General features: G+C 44.0%; 1 protein-coding gene across 9 annotated transcripts in view; it reads right to left on the reverse strand.

Annotated features, from left to right (window-relative positions):
* LOC135108980 (sodium- and chloride-dependent glycine transporter 2-like) overlaps positions 1-19,049 on the reverse strand; it is an 89,292-nt gene that overhangs the window by 36,942 nt on the left and 33,301 nt on the right. For 7 of the 9 annotated variants that reach the window (XM_064019908.1, XM_064019910.1, XM_064019905.1 and 4 more), the window contains 7 exons: positions 17,814-17,957; positions 11,783-11,987; positions 11,163-11,356; positions 10,185-10,368; positions 8,405-8,642; positions 8,007-8,235; positions 7,422-7,531 (listed from right to left, as the gene is read on the reverse strand). In XM_064019908.1, coding sequence (XP_063875978.1) covers positions 7,422-7,531; positions 8,007-8,235; positions 8,405-8,642; positions 10,185-10,368; positions 11,163-11,356; positions 11,783-11,987; positions 17,814-17,957 — 1,304 coding nt within the window. The remainder of the gene's footprint in view (positions 1-7,421; positions 7,532-8,006; positions 8,236-8,404; positions 8,643-10,184; positions 10,369-11,162; positions 11,357-11,782; positions 11,988-17,813; positions 17,958-19,049) is intronic. The other 2 variants (XM_064019909.1, XM_064019906.1) reach the window with 1 other exon arrangement.

Genomic DNA, 19,049 nt, shown 5'->3' on the forward strand with positions numbered 1-19,049 from the left:
TTTCGCCTACTTTAACTCTGATTCTGGACTCACACCACCACCACCACAGTGCAAAGCAGTGCAGAATACTAACTGCAGTGACAGGAGTGCATTATTAGTGAGAGAAAGTGTAAAAATATTCTATTGGCACGTAATAAAGGCTACGCGTGGCTGTGACCCGACCTGACCGCCGCCACCACCTCACCACCTCGCCACGTTGCCGCTACTTCACCACGTTCCCGCCACCTCATCACTTCGCTACATTACCGCCAACGCCACAGTGGTTATTGAGTACATGTGTGCAGTGCAGTGACGGTGAAGTGCTGTGATAGTGAGAGGGGTCAAGTGGCACGACTTGCTCCTTCGATCCCACCCACACTCTCCGCACTCACCCACTCCAGGGAATATTCCCCTGGGAATCACACGCACCTGGCTGACCCACATTCCTAGTGGGATTACCCTCCCCCCACTTGACCTGCCTCCCTCCCCTTCCCGCCAGGACAACCAAGCTACATGGCCCCGCCGTCCAGCAACACGCTAGCCCAAACACATCAGAAAATTGCTTGGGCAGGACAGTCGGGTTTCCCTGGAGCCAGATACTGCTGTGTGTGCAGTTACTCCGTCAGGACTAAACCCTCCACAGACTGCACACAGACGGAGTGCCTAAATCTGGCCTGCATAGACTGTCACAGTGACGGCCCCTTCTGCTACACAAGCACGGAGGATCTGAGAAGGGAAAGGTACATCCCCCACCCCGTCACCCACGTGACCGAGGCAGAGGCTGCCCGCAACCCCCACCTGACACCCCATCCGCCCCCGCCCTAGACCTCTCCATTGAGGAGCCAGCACCAGTCACGGAAGACGACAATATTAAGGGCGAACTTCTCTCCACCCCTGTCGAGGTCTTAGTAGATATTATTGTTGAGCTGAGAAACGAGCTACACTCTCTTAAAAAGCTCGTAAAGGCCTACCAAGAACAAAGCGAGAGGCTTCAGCAGCAGAGAGCAGTGTTGACAGACGCACTCAGCTCCATCGACGCCATCTTGCTCGTGGCGCAGCAAGGCTCCGCTCCCACGCACACCACTCAGGCCGTCAGTGCCCTCCCCAGCAAGATTGATACCACCTGGGAGGAAGTGTGCTCAATCCACCCCAGCTGGCAGACCTGGGGGTCATCAGGTAAGCCTCATCACCTGCGGAAAGTCACCTACGACGAGCCAGATAGCAGACCTGCCTTCCCACACCCAACCCCTCCAAGCCAGCAAGCATCACGACGTGTTTAGACCACTCTCGCAAATCCTCCTCCTATCGCCACCCCTCATAGACACACCCGCACCACCCACAGGAGACACTCGCCACAGGAGACGAAAGGACAACCAACAGAAACATTGGCAACGAAAGGCCTCGACGGTCATCTCCCTTCTGTAATCGGTACAGGTAGCGAGGCCACACAGCTAGGAGGAGACAGTAGACACCTGCCGAAACGATAATTAATCCCAGTGAGGTCTAAAGCACTGTTCAAGGGGTGCTGTGAACTTATCATTAAACCCAGCTGTGACCTCACAGAACATTTCCCTTTGTGTCTCACAACACAAGGGGGCAGTCACAGCCTGCCTCTCTTCATCCACACAAAACTACAAGCACCTAATAACACACACACCCTTCACTCAAAAATTTCAAAATCATCATGGCGACTCCTACACCAGCCTCGGAGTCCCCATCTGGGGAGGGGACCATAAATGTCCCCAGGTCGGACTGCCTTTCTGTCGACGACCCTAAGTGTCTTGACACCCCCCCTCAACTTTTTCTTTATTAACTTCTGCAACATTCGCGGTCTAAGATCTAATTTTCAATCTGTAGAACACCATCTCTCCTCTTCTAAAGCTCATCTTCTTTTCCTCACTGAAACTCAAGTGTCTGAGGCAACTGACAGTAGCCCGTTTTCTGTTCCCTCCTTCTTTCTCTATCCTCATTTTCGATCCAAAGCTGGATGCTGCGTTCATATGCGCAATGACTTAATCTGCTATCGTGCCCACGCTCTTGAATCTTCCGAGTTTTCCACCATCTGGCTACGACTACAGAGTCACTCTCATACTAAATTTATCTGTGCTGTATACCTCTCACTTAACTCCTCTGACTATAACAAAGTCTTTGACTACCTAACTTCCAAAGTGGAGCACATTCTGACCCTCTTCCCTTTCGCAGAGATCTCCATTCTTGGAGACTTCAATGTTCACCACCAGCTTTGGCTTTCCTCTCCCTTCACTGACCATCCTGGTGAACTAGCCTACAACTTTGCTATCCTCCATGACCTAGAGCAATTGGTGCAACACCCTACTCGTATTCCTGACCATCTTGGAGATACGCCCAACATTCTTGAACTTTTCCTGACCTCTAATCCTTCTGCTTATGCTGTCACCCTTTCTTCTCCATTAGGCTCCTCCGATCACAATCTCATATCTTTACCTTGTCCTATTGCTCCAATCCCTCCTCAGGATCCCCCTAAGCGAAGGTGCCTCTGGCGTTTTGCCTCTGCTAGTTGGGGGGACCTGAGGAGGTATTTTGCTGATTTTCCTTGGAATGACTACTGCTTCCGTGTCAGAGACCCGTCTTTGTGTTCTGAATGCATAACAGAGGTGATAGTGTCTGGCATGGAGGCGTACATTCCTCACTCTTTTTCGTCCTAAACCTTCTAAACCTTGGTTTAACACAGCTTGTTCTCGTGCTATACATGATAGAGAAGTGGCTCACAAAAGGTACTTAAGCCTTCCATCACCAGAATCTCATGCACTTTATATTTCTACCCGGAACCATGCCAAGTCTGTTCTCCAACTAGCCAAAAACTCCTTCATTAACAGAAAATGTCAAAACATTTCAAGATCTAACTCCCCTCGTGATTTCTGGCATCTAGCCAAATATGTCTCCAATAACTTTCCTTCTTCTTCTTTCCCTCTTCTATTTCAACCAGATGGCACCACTGCTATCACATCTATTTCTAAAGCTGAACTCTTCGCTCAAAACTTTGCTAAAAATCTACCTTGGACGATTCTGGGCTTGTTCCTCCCTCTCCTCCATCCTCTGACTACTTCATGCCACCTATTAAAATTCTTTGCAATGATGTTTTCCATGTCCTTGCTGGCCTAAACCCTCGGAAGGCTTATAGACCTGATGGGGTCCCTCCTATTGTTCTCCGAAACTGTGCCTCCGTGCTTGCACTTTGCCTAGTCAAACTCTTTCAGCTCTGTCTGTCAACATCTACCTTTCCTTCTTGCTGGAAGTTTGCCTACATTCAACCTGTTCCTAAAAAGGGTGACCGTTCTAATCCATCAAACTACCGTCTTATTACTTTAATTTCCTGCCTATCTAAAGTTTTTGAATCTATCCTCAACAGGAAGATTCTTAAACATCTATCACTTCACAACCTTCTATTTGATCGCCAGTATGGGTTCCGTCAAGGCCGCTCTACTGATGATCTTCTGGGTTTCCTTACTGAGTCTTGGTCATCCTCTTTTAGAGATTTTGGTGAAACTTTTGCTGTTGCCTTGGACATATCAAAAGCTTTTGATAGAGTCTGGCACAAAGCTTTGATTTCCAAACTACCCTCCTACGGTTTCTATCCTTCTCTCTGTAACTTCATCTCAAGTTTCCTTTCTGACCGTTCTATTGCTGCTGTGGTAGACGGTCACTGTTCTTCTCCTAAATCTATTAACAGTGGTGTTCCTCAGGGTTCTGTCCTGTCACCCACTCTCTTCTTATTATTCATTAATGATCTTCTAAACCAAACTTCTTGTCCTATCCACTCCTACGCTGATGATACCACCCTGCACTTTTCCACGTCTTTTCATAGACGTCCAACCCTTCAGGAGGTAAACATATCACGCAGGGAAGCCACAGAAAGCTTGACTTCTGATCTTTCTAAAATTTCTGATTGGGGCAGAGCAAACTTGGTATTGTTCAATGCCTCAAAAACTCAATTCCTCCATCTATCGACTCGACACAACCTTCCAGACAACTATCCCCTCTTCTTCAATGACACTGAACTGTCCCCCTCTTCTACACTGAACATCCTCGGTCTGTCCTTTACTTGTAATCTGAACTGGAAACTTCACATCTCATCTCTAGCTAAAACAGCTTCTATGAAGTTAGGTGTTCTGAGACGTCTCCGCCAGTTTTTCTCACCCTCCCAGCTGCTAACTCTGTACAAGGGCCTTATCCGTCCATGTATGGAGTATGCTTCACATGTCTGGGGGAGGTTCCACTCATACTGCTCTTCTAGACAGGGTGGAATCAAAAGCTTTTCGTCTCATCGACTCCTCTCCTCTAACTGACTGTCTTCAGACTCTCTCTCACCGCCGCAATGTTGCATATCTAGCTGTCTTTTACCGCTATTTTCATACTAACAGCTCTTCTGATCTTGCTAACTGCATGCCTCCCCTCCTTCCGCGGCCTCGCTGCACAAGACTTTCTTCTTTCTCTCACCCCTATTCTGTCCACCTCTCTAACGCAAGAGTTAACCAGTATTCTCAATCATTCATCCCTTTCTCTGGTAAACTCTGGAACTCCCTGTCTGCTTCTGTATTTCCACCCTCCTATGAGCTGAACACCACGTTCCCGCCCTGGTTCCACCCATCCCACAACTCCCAGCCACTAACCCACCAGTAACATGGCTACCAACAGCCTGCGAGTCCTGTCAGCCAATGTGCGGGGCTTCAGGACTAACGTCGGGGAACTGATCCACTCATTCGTTCTCAGACAACGAGTCGATGTAGTGGTGATAGTGGAAAGTTTTCTCGACGACACATGTGTCATCACCTGTGACAAAATTCCTGGCTACTCCCACTGGATCAGGCGAGACCGTCAAAGTGGGAGGGGAGGTGGTGTGGCAGTGTGCTTCCGAGACAACCTGCAGGTCGACACGCTCCCCATTGACATCCCCGAGGTCTCGGAGATGCTGTTCCTCCGCATCATTCTCGAAGACAAGAGCTCCTTACTGCTCTGTGCTGTGTACCGGCCACAGTGGCATTGCAGCACCCGCTTTACTATCTGACAGACTGGCTGGACGACATCTTGACTACTCACGACTGTCAGCACGTAGTGATTGTCGGCGACCTAAATCACCACCTGGTGATGAGGGCTTTCACGGAGCTCACAGCAGTGCAGGGACTCCACAATCATGTGGACTTTCCCACACATCAGCGTGGAGGCTCCCTGGACCCAGTGCTGACGGACCTGCCTTAAAAATGTGTTCAGCGCCGTCCTCTCGACCGTGTGGGCAGTTCTGACCATCATGCCGTGCTTGTGACCGTTAGTGTTGCCCCGGCGCGTGATGAGGATCATCAACAAGTCACCTGGCTGTGGGACCGCGCCGCTGAGGCCAAAAACACAGCGTGGAGGAGATACAAGCGCCCCTCACACCACAACTACACCCTGCATGACAGCCACTTCCAAGTGGGCGCGGAGTCACTGGGAGGAGGTTATGAGGAACAAGCTCACCGGTCCAGGAATTGGTGACAAGACGTGGTGGACGCTGGTAAAGGAGAAACAAGGCGTGATGCGGCAGGACAGCGTCCCTCCCCTCACCAGGCAGGACGGATCCACCGCCGAGCAGCGAGGACAAGGCTGCCCTCCTGGCTGAATTATTTGCGAAGAAAATGCAAGTTCAGGGCCCCACCCGACTCCCTCCGGCGATACCACGGGAGACAGCCCACACCATCACTACAGTGCCCATCACAACGGAAATGGTGGAAAAAACACTCGGGGATCTGGACGTAGGAAAAGCCGTGGGTCCAGATGAGATCAGCCTCCGGGTGCTTAAACAATGTGCCAGGGAGCCTTCAGTTCCACTTGCTGCCATCTATACTGCCTGCCTGGCAGAGAGAAAGTGGCCAGCAGCCTGGAAGGAGGCACTTGTGGTCCCTGTCTACAAGAAAGGGTCCAGGTCTGACCCAAGTCACTACAGACCCATCTCCCTACTGTCTATGATGGGCAAGGTGTTTGAGAAGCTGGTGGCATCAGTCATATGGCGACACCTGGACGAACATCAGCTTCTCTAACCCCCACCATTTCGGATTCCGGTCAGGCCGCTCCACCTCCGACCAGCACCACCTCCTCCTCTCACAAGAATGGCAGGACACCCTAGACGAAGGCCTCGACACACTCGTACTGAGCCTTGACATCGCGCGGGCTTACGACCGAGTGTGACACTCTGCCCTTCTGGCTAAGCACCAAGCCAAGGGCATCGACGGCAGCCTCTTGATTCTACTCGAGGATTACCTACAAGGAAGGACGCTTCGGGTAGTTGTCAACGGGCGGACCTCATCTCCCGCCCATATAGGAGTGTCAGTTCCACAGGGCTCAGTGTTGGGATCAGTCCTGTGGAATGTTTACATAGACGATCTTCTGCGCCAACTACCTGCAGTCAAGGTGTACCTCTCCCTCTCCTACTGCCGCCAGGACAGTCAGCGCGCTGTGGCCAACATTAACAGACAGCTGAGGGTAGTAGAGGAGTAAGGGAAGGTGTGGCAAGTCACATTTGCTTCGGACAAGTCACACACGATGGTCATCTCACGGTCCCCTGCCGCTTCACAGGCCGTAGAAGGACAGCTACGGTTTGAGGGCGTGCAGCTGCCTCTCCAGGACCACATCAAGATTCTGGGAGCCACCATTGACTGTGAGCTGTGCTACGAAACTCATATCACGTCGGTAGCCCGCCAGACCTCTCGGCGTGTGTCAACCCTCCGTAGGATGGCGGGCAGTCTGGACTCGCGAGGCATCCTCGCTCTCTACAAAGCACAAATCCGTCCCTATATGGAGTATGTCCAGCGCCCCCACCCACACCATGCGCCTCGACGCGGTGCAGAGACGTGCTCTTCGTCTAATGGGGGAAGACGAGGAGATGGCAGTCAGTATCACGTCACTGGAGCACCGGCGGGACATGTCAGTCTTGGTGGTGTGTCACAAGGCTCAGGTGCAGCACACCCCTCACTTCACCCACCTGTGCCACACCCATGCCGGAGGATGACGAGGCAAGCAGGGGCAGGAAGCCAGCAGGTGTTAGTGCCTCTCTCCCGCTCCTCACAACACCAGCGAACCTTCAAAGACAGGGCAGCGCGCCTGTGGAACCACTTCACGCAGGCCACGCCTGATGTGACCCGACTGTCCACACATCAGGCAAAAGTGGCTGCCAATGTCTGGAGGGGCGCGCGTCTTACACCGCTAGTGTTGTGAAAATAAATGATATCAAGACTTTTAAAATATTTGCTTGTGAAAGCAAGAAACCTTAAGTTTAAATTTTGTAATAATATTCACGCTGTAAATATAGTTTAAAAAGAGAGAGAGAGAGAGAGAGAGAGAGAGAGAGAGAGAGAGAGAGAGAGAGAGAGAGAGAGAGAGAGAGAGAGAGACTTACCTGAGATAACATTTTCAAGAATATATTTAATACGTACGATGAGAGAAGCAGGAGTAAGACAGAGCCAAGTGACTCCCCAGTAGATGCGTAGAGGCAACCTAACCCTTATCTTCATTTCCTCGACCGCATTGAGCAAATTGCGGAAACCTGAAAGACAATGGAATTGAGTAACATGTAAGAATCTGGGGATGGGGCCAAATGAGAGAGAGAGAGAGAGAGAGAGAGAGAGAGAGAGAGAGAGAGAGAGAGAGAGAGAGAGAGAGTCTGTTTCTTACTTACACACACACACACACACACACACACACACACACACACACACACACACACACACACACACACACACACACACACACACACACACACACACACACACACACACACTTCACTTTCCCATGGCAGTTTTCAGTTTGTGCTCGTTCAGTTACAGTCTTCGACTGATTAGCGATCTTTTTTTACTGTAATTCTTGAGCAAGAGGATGGGATGTGTGAAATGGTAAGGGTTCCAATATTACACATACGAGTAGGACTGAATATTAGGAGTTCCAAGCTCTCTATCCAGTGATCATGAGTCCAACACCTGATTTTAAAGTCCTTGTGGTGAGTTGCACATAGGCGTACTTACCAAAAATGCCAATAACGGCGATCAATTGCAGGATACAAATGATGAGAACAGACACACCCGCCGAGTAGAATACGAACACCTCCAGCATGTAGATCCCTCCCTGAAGGCACATGGACAGTCCCATCAGGAAGAGAGAGATACACGTCCCCATCACCACCAGTGGCTTCCTCTTCCGTAACGATTCGAACTGGTCGACGATTGCAGTGGTAACAGCCTCCACCGTGCTGAACTAGAAGAATGATCGTTATTATTGAATATTATTCCCTATGGTTCATCGCTGCTACAAAGCTGTATGGTTTTACCTTATCATAAGTAAGGTAAGCTAAGAAGCACAACGAGACGTAAATCAAAAACAAATGAACGAGAATAAGAGAACGAAAATAGAGAAGTAGAATTACCTGGGTACCGAAGCCGATGTTGATGAGCATGAGGAAGAAAAGGACAGACCATAGCTGCGGAATAGGCATGAGGCTTATAGCAGCAGGGTACACCACGAAGGCCAAACCCGAACCTGATGCCGCTACTTCGTTGACATTGACGCCCATCTCATTGGCCAAGAAGCCCAACACAGAGAATATAACCACCCCAAAAAAGACGGACGTCGAGCAATTGGTGATAGTCACCACAAACGCATCCCTGGAAGAAGGAAAGAAAAGTCCACCAAATTGAAATTTTACATATATATATATATATATATATATATATATATATATATATATATATATATATATATATATATATATATATATATATATATATATATATATATATGCTCCTGTCTTTTTTTCCTCTCTCTCTCTCTCTCTCTCTCTCTCTCTCTCTCTCTCTCTCTCTCTCTCTCTCTCTCTCTCTCTCTCTCTCTCTCTCTCTCTCTCTCTCTCTCTCTCTCTCTCTCTCTCTCTCTCTCTCTCCCTGAGAAACAAAAGCAAGCGAGAAACAAAACCATAACATTCGAGATAATATCTATGAAAGTCTAAGAGACTCATTCGCAAGCAACAGGACCCAGAAAAAGCTGCAATTTTTATAAAGAGGGGAAAAGAAAGCATAAACAAACCCCAAACCAAGTAGCTACAACACTGACGTAGTACGCGAGATCTACCAGAATGAATGACAATGAGATCATGACAAACCTGGACGTAACCAGTGGCATTAGGCAGAGCTGCACTGGTTCTACGTCGCTATTCCTGCTACTGACCCACTTCATCATACTGCACTTGAACCAGCTACTTCAGAGATGAGATATGTTTCATACCATTCTTGTTTTTTTGCTAAATATGGTTTATTCTTGACACACAGTGAAGAAAAGGCACAAAACATGGTCATCATCGCAACGGAGACAGTTGAAGCGTGTGAACTCTCAACAAAGACTTACAACAAGAGCATAAGCTTGGACAACTTAAATGGCATCAAAATCAAACCTGATATTAAGTCTCTCGGAGTAATTATTACCAATAAAAGAAATGTTTTGCAAGGTTCATGAAAGAGTCATTAACGCCAAACAATCGGGCAACATCTGAGTAGCTGTAGTTGGAAAGAACACTAACAGACTCCTGATTGGCAAAACTTATTGGAAACATTTAGCACTTCCCAAGATTCTATGCTGCCAAGAGGTACGAGTATTCCCATATACTAATATCAAACGAGAATAACTACAATAAATAGAAAACAAGGCCTTTAGAACTATCCTAAAAGTGACTAGTTACACAGCAAACTGCTTCTTGAAGGGAGAAACACGCAGTATCATCCCTAATGAAAAAAAAGGAACATTAAAGCTATGCTATCCTCCACAAAACACATCATGTCATACTCCAACAATGGCTTGCTAAAACAGCACTTACTTCATAGACTAGAGAACAACAAAGATAGATGGTCCAGAACAGCTAACAAATACTCACATCCAGAACAGCTAACAAATACTCACATCCAGAACAGTTAACAAATACTCACATCCAGAACAGTTAACAAATACTCACATCCAGAACAGTTAACAAATACTCACAAACATTTAGCATAAACATTTACCAACTCGGTAACACTTCACCACACAGGTTGACAGTCGTCCTGAAGATAAAGGACACACAAGAATGGAGAAAGGAGGTACAGGAAAAAGAAACTCATAACACCAATCCTGTTTTGAGTCATATATGTATATTCAAAGAACTGTCAAGTCATACATACCTCATGCAATTGTTGGTGAACTTGTTGTAAGAAGAAAGAGTAATAAGAGAGCCGAAGCAGATCCCCGTGGAAAAGAAGATTTGCACAGCTGCTTCACACCACACCTCTACTTCCGTCAGGCGGGTCATGTTTGGCTTGAGGATGTAAAACTCCAAACCCTTGTACGCGCCCTCCAGGGTGATTCCTACCATGGTTTATATATGTTTAAGTGTCATTGATACAGGCAGTTTATGGCACCCAACGTGCCACGAAGCTTTAGCTACATGTGCTGAAGATCTGCAACTCACTTTGGTGCAATGGTTTCCGACCTTTTTGTCTGTCTTTTCCCCCTTCAGCCAATTCACTTGCTCTGATCTCCCCCTTCACATAGACAAAGAAAAGTCATACACGAGGTTTCAAAATGCTATGAATAACCAACAAATATCGATGATTATAATGAACAAGGAATCCTAATCGAGATCTCAAGATGCTATAAATAACCACTAAGTATTGATACTTCTAGCAATTAATATTTAATAAACAAGAACATCACATTTTAAAGAATACCTACAGTGCACTATGAAAAATCCATTGACATACCTCATTCATTTAAGAAGTAAACAATCCTGGAGACAGTGGAACAGCAACAGCAGGTGTCAGTTGTAAGTCATGCAGCAACAACTGAACTCACTGTTCTACCCATTAACCGCCCTAGTTATATCTGTATTGCCAGGTTCAAAACACAGAGTTATCATATTGTTACCAAAAAATTATGGAATTTCGACAAAAAATATCGAGTAAAGTCACTACTACAGGCAATCATAGCATAAATGTTGATCTGTATTTTTATATAGTGTCTGAAAAAAGTTTGTCATATTCTATTAATTTTTTCTTGTCGCCTAAAAATAATTTTTATTTCCCTCAATAAATTTCCCTCCTGGAACGCTAATATTTCGCCAAGTGGGAAATGCTACTCTATTGGATTAGAAAGTATCTCACCTCTGATGAAGAGGATGAACATCACAGCGTAAGGGAAGATAGCGGTGAAGTAGACGATGTTTCCAGTAGTTTTAATCCCTCGTGAAAGACAAATGCCCACAATTACACAAGAAAGCGCCATTAAACCCACCAGCTCCCATTGCATATCGCCCATGTCCTCCCACGTGGAACCAGTCACCCGCAACATACGATTCCTGAAACGTACAGAGTTGTAAGGAGACCAAACGATTCTACCTTGCATGAGGTATCGAAGTCAGAAGACTGCAAACACAATATTAGAAGGGAGGTCTAGTGCAGCAGGTAGACATTGTTGTGAGTGAGGGTAGGCAAGGAGTTGCTAATTTATTTCATACTTTATATTCATGAAAAAAATCAGCAGAGAATGGAAAGCTTAAGTTAGGCGCAGCTTGAAAGCCTGACGACAGTTAGCTAAGAGTGTGTGTGTGAGTACCCGAGAATCGCGTTCTTGATATGATCAAGTGAGCTCTTCATCACAGTCGGCCATCGATGGAGGCAATACAGAGAAAAATATAGAGGCTATCATTGAAGACGAAAATATGCTTTGTAGGTTTACGCACAGTTACGTAATGAAGGACTTTCCTGATTCCTTCACTTGTTACCTGAAGAAGTCTTCACTTGCCGAGATCCTGGTGACTACTTTCTCAATGGGCGTTAAGGAAGTGTTGGCAGAGTTTTGACAGTGCGTCTCGTTAAACGGGAGCAAGTCTTCCAGGCCGCAGTAGTCCTCCAGGGATAAACATGAATGATTGAAGAAGAAGAGACTCTGGTTTCTGCACAAAGCGGCGCCTTCTTCGTAGTAGCATCCTACAAAACAAAGCGAGGAACAAGGAAAAGGAAGAGGAAGAAAAAAAAAATTGAGAGAGGACAGTCATGAAGGATGACGGGAATGACACGACGAAGTGAAGAACGAGAAAAACAAAACAGTAATAAGAAATAAAAAGGAAATATAGGGGAAAGGTTGTCTGTTAATCTAGTCACAAACTTATTATAATACAAATGCAAATAGGTATAACAAATTCCACGAAATAAAATAAAAACGTTTCATGACTTACATATCCATTCATAATCATAAGTATATTAAGGATAGTTGCGCTGATCTAACGTATGTTGATCTTGGCGTAAACTACTATTATGTGAGAAAAAATTGTAAAATTTATCAAGGTAGAAAAAATTGTAACAATTTACTGATAGACAAATAACTACTTAGTGTTCTGCCATACTTTTACAGACAACATTTGAGAAGAGAGGAGCGCTTCAGCATACATAATTATCCATTATGGTTATTTTTCATAGTTTTAGCGACCATTTAGGAAACATCCTCAAAACATAGGCTTTTCTTGTTTTCCATGGGGTACTTGTATGAACAAAAATAGCACATGTTTTGTTATTTATCAAAACACGGCAGGGCAATGGCTGAGAGCAGTATGTATGTATGTATGTATGTATGTATACATATATTCAGCAAACACCTACCGAAACAATAATCACTCCCAGGGAGTCTCACAAGACTTGTTTTTAACACAACTGTGACCTCCCTGTACATTTCCCTTTGTTTCACAACACAAGGGGACAGCCACATTCTGCCTTCTAAAAACATCTCGATTCACTCATACAGTACTAAACGCACCTAGCACACGTACACATTTCAATCAAAACAGAAAATGGCGTGTCCAACACCAGCCTCGTAGTCCCCGTCTGGGGAGGGGGCCAGAAATGTCCCCAGGACGGACTGCTCTTCAGGTATCGACAAAAAAGTTTCTTGCCACCCACTAAACCTTTTAATTTCTCTCGTGCCCACGCTCTGGAGTCTTCTGATTTTTCTACCATCCTGCTTTGACTTCAGAGTTGCCCTCAAACTAAATTAATCTGTGCTGTATACTTCTTATCTAAGTCCTCTTTGACAATTTAACTCCCAAGTTCAGCACATTCTGGCTCTCTTCCTTTGCATCATCAGCTTTAGCTTTCCTTTCCTCTAAATTTGCTACAGCTAGAGCAGGAATTCTCGACCTGTGGTACGCATACCGCAGGGGTACGTGGGAGGAGCGAACTCGTCCCTATCGAGTGTGGTCCATTGGAAACCAAAAGTTAGATTTTATTGAGGCAACGAAGATCACAAAAAAAGTAAGAATAATAGTACTGGATACGAAAATAATATATATATATATATATATATATATATATATATATATATATATATATATATATATATATATATATATATATATATATATATAACAGGGAAGCAGAGGAATTTCTTGAGGTAATTCAGGATAAGTTTTTAAAACAGGTATGAGTTTTTAAAACAGTTAGTCGTAGAACCCACAAGGGAGAACAACATTCTAGATTTAATTCTTACTAACAGGGAGGAAGCAGTCACGCAGGTAGAGGTTGGAGGACAGCTAGGTAACAGTGACCATTGGGAAACTAGGTACAAATTAAAATGTTAGGAAACTTTAAAAGCAAAAGCACTAGTAAAATACCTGACTTTAGGAGAGCAGATTTTGAGGAATTAAAAAGGTACTTCCAAGGAGTTGACTGGCAACGGATGCAGGGTGAGGTCAGGTCCAGGACGGAGTTGAGAGAGATAAGGTAGGATGAGAGGGGTGAGGAGAGGTGTGAGGGTGAAGGGCAAGAAGAGGGAAGAAGTGTCCGGAAGGGACGGAGGAGGGAGAGACGGGGAGATGTGTGTGGGTATGCTGGAGGGTCAGATCATACTGGGATGGGAGAGGTGAGGTCGAGGCGAGTAGATGAGGGAGTGGAGAAGATGGAAGGGGCCGAGATGAGGGGATTAGGTGAAGTAAATGTAGATATGATGTATAAATATTTCGTAGATAAATTGCATACAGGACAGTTAGCAAACATCCCGTATAGAACAATATGCTCACAGAAAAATCACCCTAAATAGATGACTGTTAGGTTAAAATACTATATAGGGCGGAAAAGAAGTATATATAAGAAATTAAAGAGGTTTTAAGGCCACAATATAATTAATTAGTTAGAACTGTCAGGAAGTTAACGAGGAAAGCTAAAAGCAATTATGAATGTAGTTATGAATTAAGTAGACAGCCAGGCGAAGACAGACCCCAAGAGATTTTATCAGGTAAATAGGACGAAGAATAAGGAAACTATAGGTCCATTAGAGGCAGCAGATGGCAAGCTGGTTAGTTTTGGGAAGATTAGTAAAATTCTGAATGAGTATTTTTTAACTGTCTTCATCCAGGAAAACATGCAGGATATGCCAAATAATGAACAGATGTTTAGAGCAGATGAGAATGAGCAGATGAGAATGAGAAGTTGACAGATATTAGCTAAACATGCAGGATATGCCAAATAGTGAACAGATGTTTAGAGCAGATGAGAATGAGAAGCTGACATATATTACCATAGCTAAGGAGATGGTAGAAGAGAAGATATATAGGCTAAAAATTTTCAAGACATCAGGACCAGATGAAATATATCCCAGAGTACTTAAAAAATACAATGAGGTTATTAGCGAGCCGTTAATTTCTGTCTTTAGGAAATCGCTTGAGTCAGGTGAGGTACCAGTAATGTAGTACCCATCTTTAAGAAAGGAGATAAAACTTTAGCGTGTAATTATACTCTTGTCAGCTTAACTTCTGTTGTAGGTAAAATAATGGAGTCAATAATAGCGAGGAACATTAGGGAGCATTTAGACAAACATATCTTGATAAATCAGTCACAGCATGGCTTCACGAAGGGAAAGTCTTGCCTCACGAACTTGTTAAGTTTTTACAGTAAAGTGTACGAGGCAGTAGATAATGGTGATAGTTATGACATCTTATATCTGGACTTTAGTATAGCTTTTGACAAGGTACCCCATCAAAGGCTCCTGAGAAAGGTTAGGGCACACGGGATAGATGGGAAGGTGTTAGGCTGAGTAAGGTCATGGCTAAGCGACAGGCGACAAAGAGTTGTAATAAACGGCTCTAAATCCGAGTGGGGTCATGTAATTAGTGGGGTGCCACAGTGATCAGTATTAGGGCCATTGCTGTTCTTAATATATATCAATGACTTGGATAGTAGAATTAGCAGTGATGTTAGTAAATTTGCGGATGAAACAAAGATAGGCAAATTGATTAGGTCAGAATCAGATGCCATTGCCTTGCAGGTAGATTTAGATAAGATGAATGAATGGACGGACAAATGACAAATGCAGTTTAATATCAACAAGTGCAAAGTACTTAGCGTAGGTACAGGAAACCCACACAGTATGTACACAATAAACAACGAAACTGGTAGGTTCAGGGTACGAAAAAGATTTAAGAGTTATAGTTAGGTCTGAACTCCGTCTAGGAAAGCAATGCATAGAGGCCAGAAACAGGGCAAATAGAGTATTAGGATTAATCTTTAGGAGTTAAAAGTAGAAGGCCCGAAGTAATATTAAAGTTATACTTGACGTTATATTATATTTGACCTCATCTAGACTACGCTGTGCAGTTCTGGTCCCCACATTACATGAAAGATATAGGTCTATTAGAGTCAGTGCAAAGGAGAATGACTAAAAGGATGCAGGGGATGAGGAGTATTCCTTACGAGGCGAGATTGAAGCTGTTAAATTTATATTCTTTAGAGAGATGTAGGTGAAGAGGTGATCTGAAAGAAGTCTTTAAGTGGTATAAGGGTTATAACAAGGGGGATGTAAGCAAAATTTTTAGGATCAGTAACCAGGACAGAGCAAGAAATAACGGGTTCAAGCTTGAAAAATTTGCTTGAAATGGTTTGATAAACTAAATAATCCATACCTAATACTTGAATTCCAATAAAAAAATAAAAAGAACTGATATATCAATGAGAAATTCTGTAATGTGGTATAGGAGCTAATGGATGTCAGCCAACGCCCAAACATTCTTCTGAGAATTAAAAAAAAAAAAAAAAGTCCTTAAGGGCTTATTTCATAGTGGTTTCCTGCTGCTATGATTGTTACCAATGAGTGGCGATGTCCGCCACCAGCAACAAATTCTATTTCACAGATGTTTTTCGCGGCGTTGTTTTGATCCTTACCAGATATTGGAACCTTTTGGTAAGGCTGGCTTGGGAGCAACTGGGCCTCCGTAGTGGAACTGACCAATGCATTTATTTCTTACCAGTGCATTTATTTCCTGCAAATATCACAAGTTCTTATCCCTTGAACTTGTTTTATTTCGCAAGTCGTATATTAAAATTATTTAACAGTACAACAACGTTTTGTAGTCTATAATAGTAATATAAAAAAATTTAAGAAGAATTTGGATGGCGGCGTGAATCACTTCACCAGCTGCTGAAAATTTCACTACCAGTCATTCTCATTTCATTTACTGTGCCTCCTTGGTTAGAAACTTTAATAATACTTACATACACATAGGGTGTATGGAATTTTTCAGAAATATTGAGAAATATCAGAGAAAATTAAAATAACATTACCATTTCCATCAGAGGGCTAGGCTTACTTTCTTTAGACTAGGTTTAGATTAATTCAGCTCTCCATCAGAGGGTTAGGCTTACTTTCGTTTAACTAGGTTTAGATTAATTCAGCTCATTAATTGAATTTCTAATCCTTCCAAGGAGTATATTATGATTTAAAAATAAAAAAAAAACATTGTAGTTTTGGTGAAAAATAAGTAATATTCCCTGTCTTGAAATTAGTAGGCTAGGGTAATTTCCATAAAACCCAAAATATTTCAATCTAACGATGTATGTGTACAACACTGAGGAAGAGAGAAATAGATGATTTATTAAGTGACTGATTAGCATACACAGAGTTTGGCGAATGTTAGACAGAAGGAAAGAATTTAAATAAAAATGTAACCATGTTGCAGTAGATTAATAAGGCATGTTGAAGGCACCAGTGATGTATTTCAATTCTCTCTCTCTCTCTCTCTCTCTCTCCCTCTCTCTCTCTCTCAGGGAGATCTGTGCGTTGCCGTGGTTAGGATTAAATGAACCATACGTCTGACAGTCAAAATAGGCCTGCGCACGCACTTGGTCACTTGAAACTAGCTGGTCACTTTTAAACCTACGACACTGGCCACATGCCTTCGCTCCTGCTTGCTAGGAGGCTTGGACACTTAGTCTTCCAAATATTTCAGTGTGGATAATCTCTTACCAACCAATGTCATACTTGTAGCTGTGTAAGGGTGTAGCTAATGTTCAATATTATATGTAATATTCTGGAACAGAAAATTTCCATTTTGCATTCTTCATTTAACTCTAAAACACTTACCTATTATTATTCTGTCTTGCACTTTCTAAGTATCTCTAACATCTCAGGAAACTGGCGCTGGAAGGAACTCTTCACAGAGCATGACAGTCAAATAAGTCATGATCTGTCACTAACTACAACTTCCGTCACTTAAAAAAAAAAAAAAAAAATGGTCACCGGGATTTGTGTCATTCCACCCCTACTAGTTAGGCCTGTTTTGTTGTTCTCTCTCTAAATGTCTCTGTAACTGTCTAATGCAAGGGAATACGAAAAACACAAGGAGTAATCACTTTCCATCACAGAACAGATATTTGGAAAAGTACAGCTCAAACCTTTACATGGATGAGTATATACGAGTACCGGATTTCTACTCTTATACACCAGAGTTTTTGGGTGCTCATATATACTCCAGTGCAAGTTGAATCACTCACCTGGGCTATTGAAGTCATTATCACAATGACTCCAGGGGAGCATAGAGTAGAATGAGAATATCAAATAGAAGAAAGACCAACCCAGGATCACATTGTAGTAGATGGATGTGAAGTACGCAAGGATAACCATAGCCCAGCCGAGACCTGCAGGGAGAGTTGCTATTAATGTTTATGTCCAAGTGAGAGTTGTGTTTGTGGTGCCGTCATCATCGTCACCCTTGTTGGTCTTGGTGTATCTCATGTTAGCGTCAATTCTTTAATGTCTCAAGGACTAAAGGTGTCTTTTTTTTTTTTTTTATGTAAGAGGGACACTGGCCAAGGACAAGAAAAATCCAATACAAAAAAAAAAAAAAAAACCCCACTGAGATGCCAGTCCCAGAAAAGGGTCCAAAGCGGTAGTCAAAAATTAAAGGATAAGTGTCTTGAAACCTCCCTCTTGAAGGAATTCAAGTCATAGGAAAGTGGAAATAGAGTAGCAGGCAGGGAGTTCAAGAGTTTACCAGAGAAAGGGATGAATGATTAACTCTTGCATTAGAGAGGTGGACAGAACAGGGTTGAGAGAAAGAAGAAAGTCTTGTGCAGCGAGGCCGCGGGAGGAGGGGGGCATGCAGTTAGCAAGATCAGAAGAGCAGTTAGCATGAAAATACCTGTAGAAGACAGCTAGATATGCAACATTGCGGCGGTGAGAGAGAGACTGGAGACAGTCAGTTAGAGGAGAGGAGTTGATGAGATGAAAAGCTTTTGGTTCCACCCTGTCTGGAAGAGCGATATGAGTGGATCCCCCCCCCCAGACATGTGAAACATACTCCATACATGGGCGGATAAGGCCCTTGTACAGAGTTAGCAGCTGGGGGGGTGAGAAAAACTGGTGGAGACGTCTCAGAACACCTAACTTCATACAAGCTGTTTTAGCTAGAGATGAGATGTGAAGTTTCCAGTTCAGGTTATACGTAAAGGACAGACCGACGATGTTTAGTTTTGAAGAGGGGGACAGTTGAGTGTCATTGAAGAACAGGGGATAGTTGTCTGAAAGGTTGTGTCGAGTTGATAGATGAAGGAATTGAGTTTTGAGGCATTGAACAATACCAAGTTTGCTCTGCCCCAATCAGAATTTTTAGAGAGATCAGAAGTCAAGCATTCTGTGGCTTCCCTGCGTGAAATGTTTACCTCCTGAAGGATTGGACGTCTATGAAAAGACGTGGAAAAATGCAGGATGGTATCATCAGCGTAGGAGTG

The sequence above is a fragment of the Scylla paramamosain genome, chromosome 18 (genome assembly GCF_035594125.1).
Source record: "Scylla paramamosain isolate STU-SP2022 chromosome 18, ASM3559412v1, whole genome shotgun sequence".
Classification (NCBI taxonomy): Eukaryota; Metazoa; Arthropoda; class Malacostraca; order Decapoda; family Portunidae; genus Scylla; species Scylla paramamosain.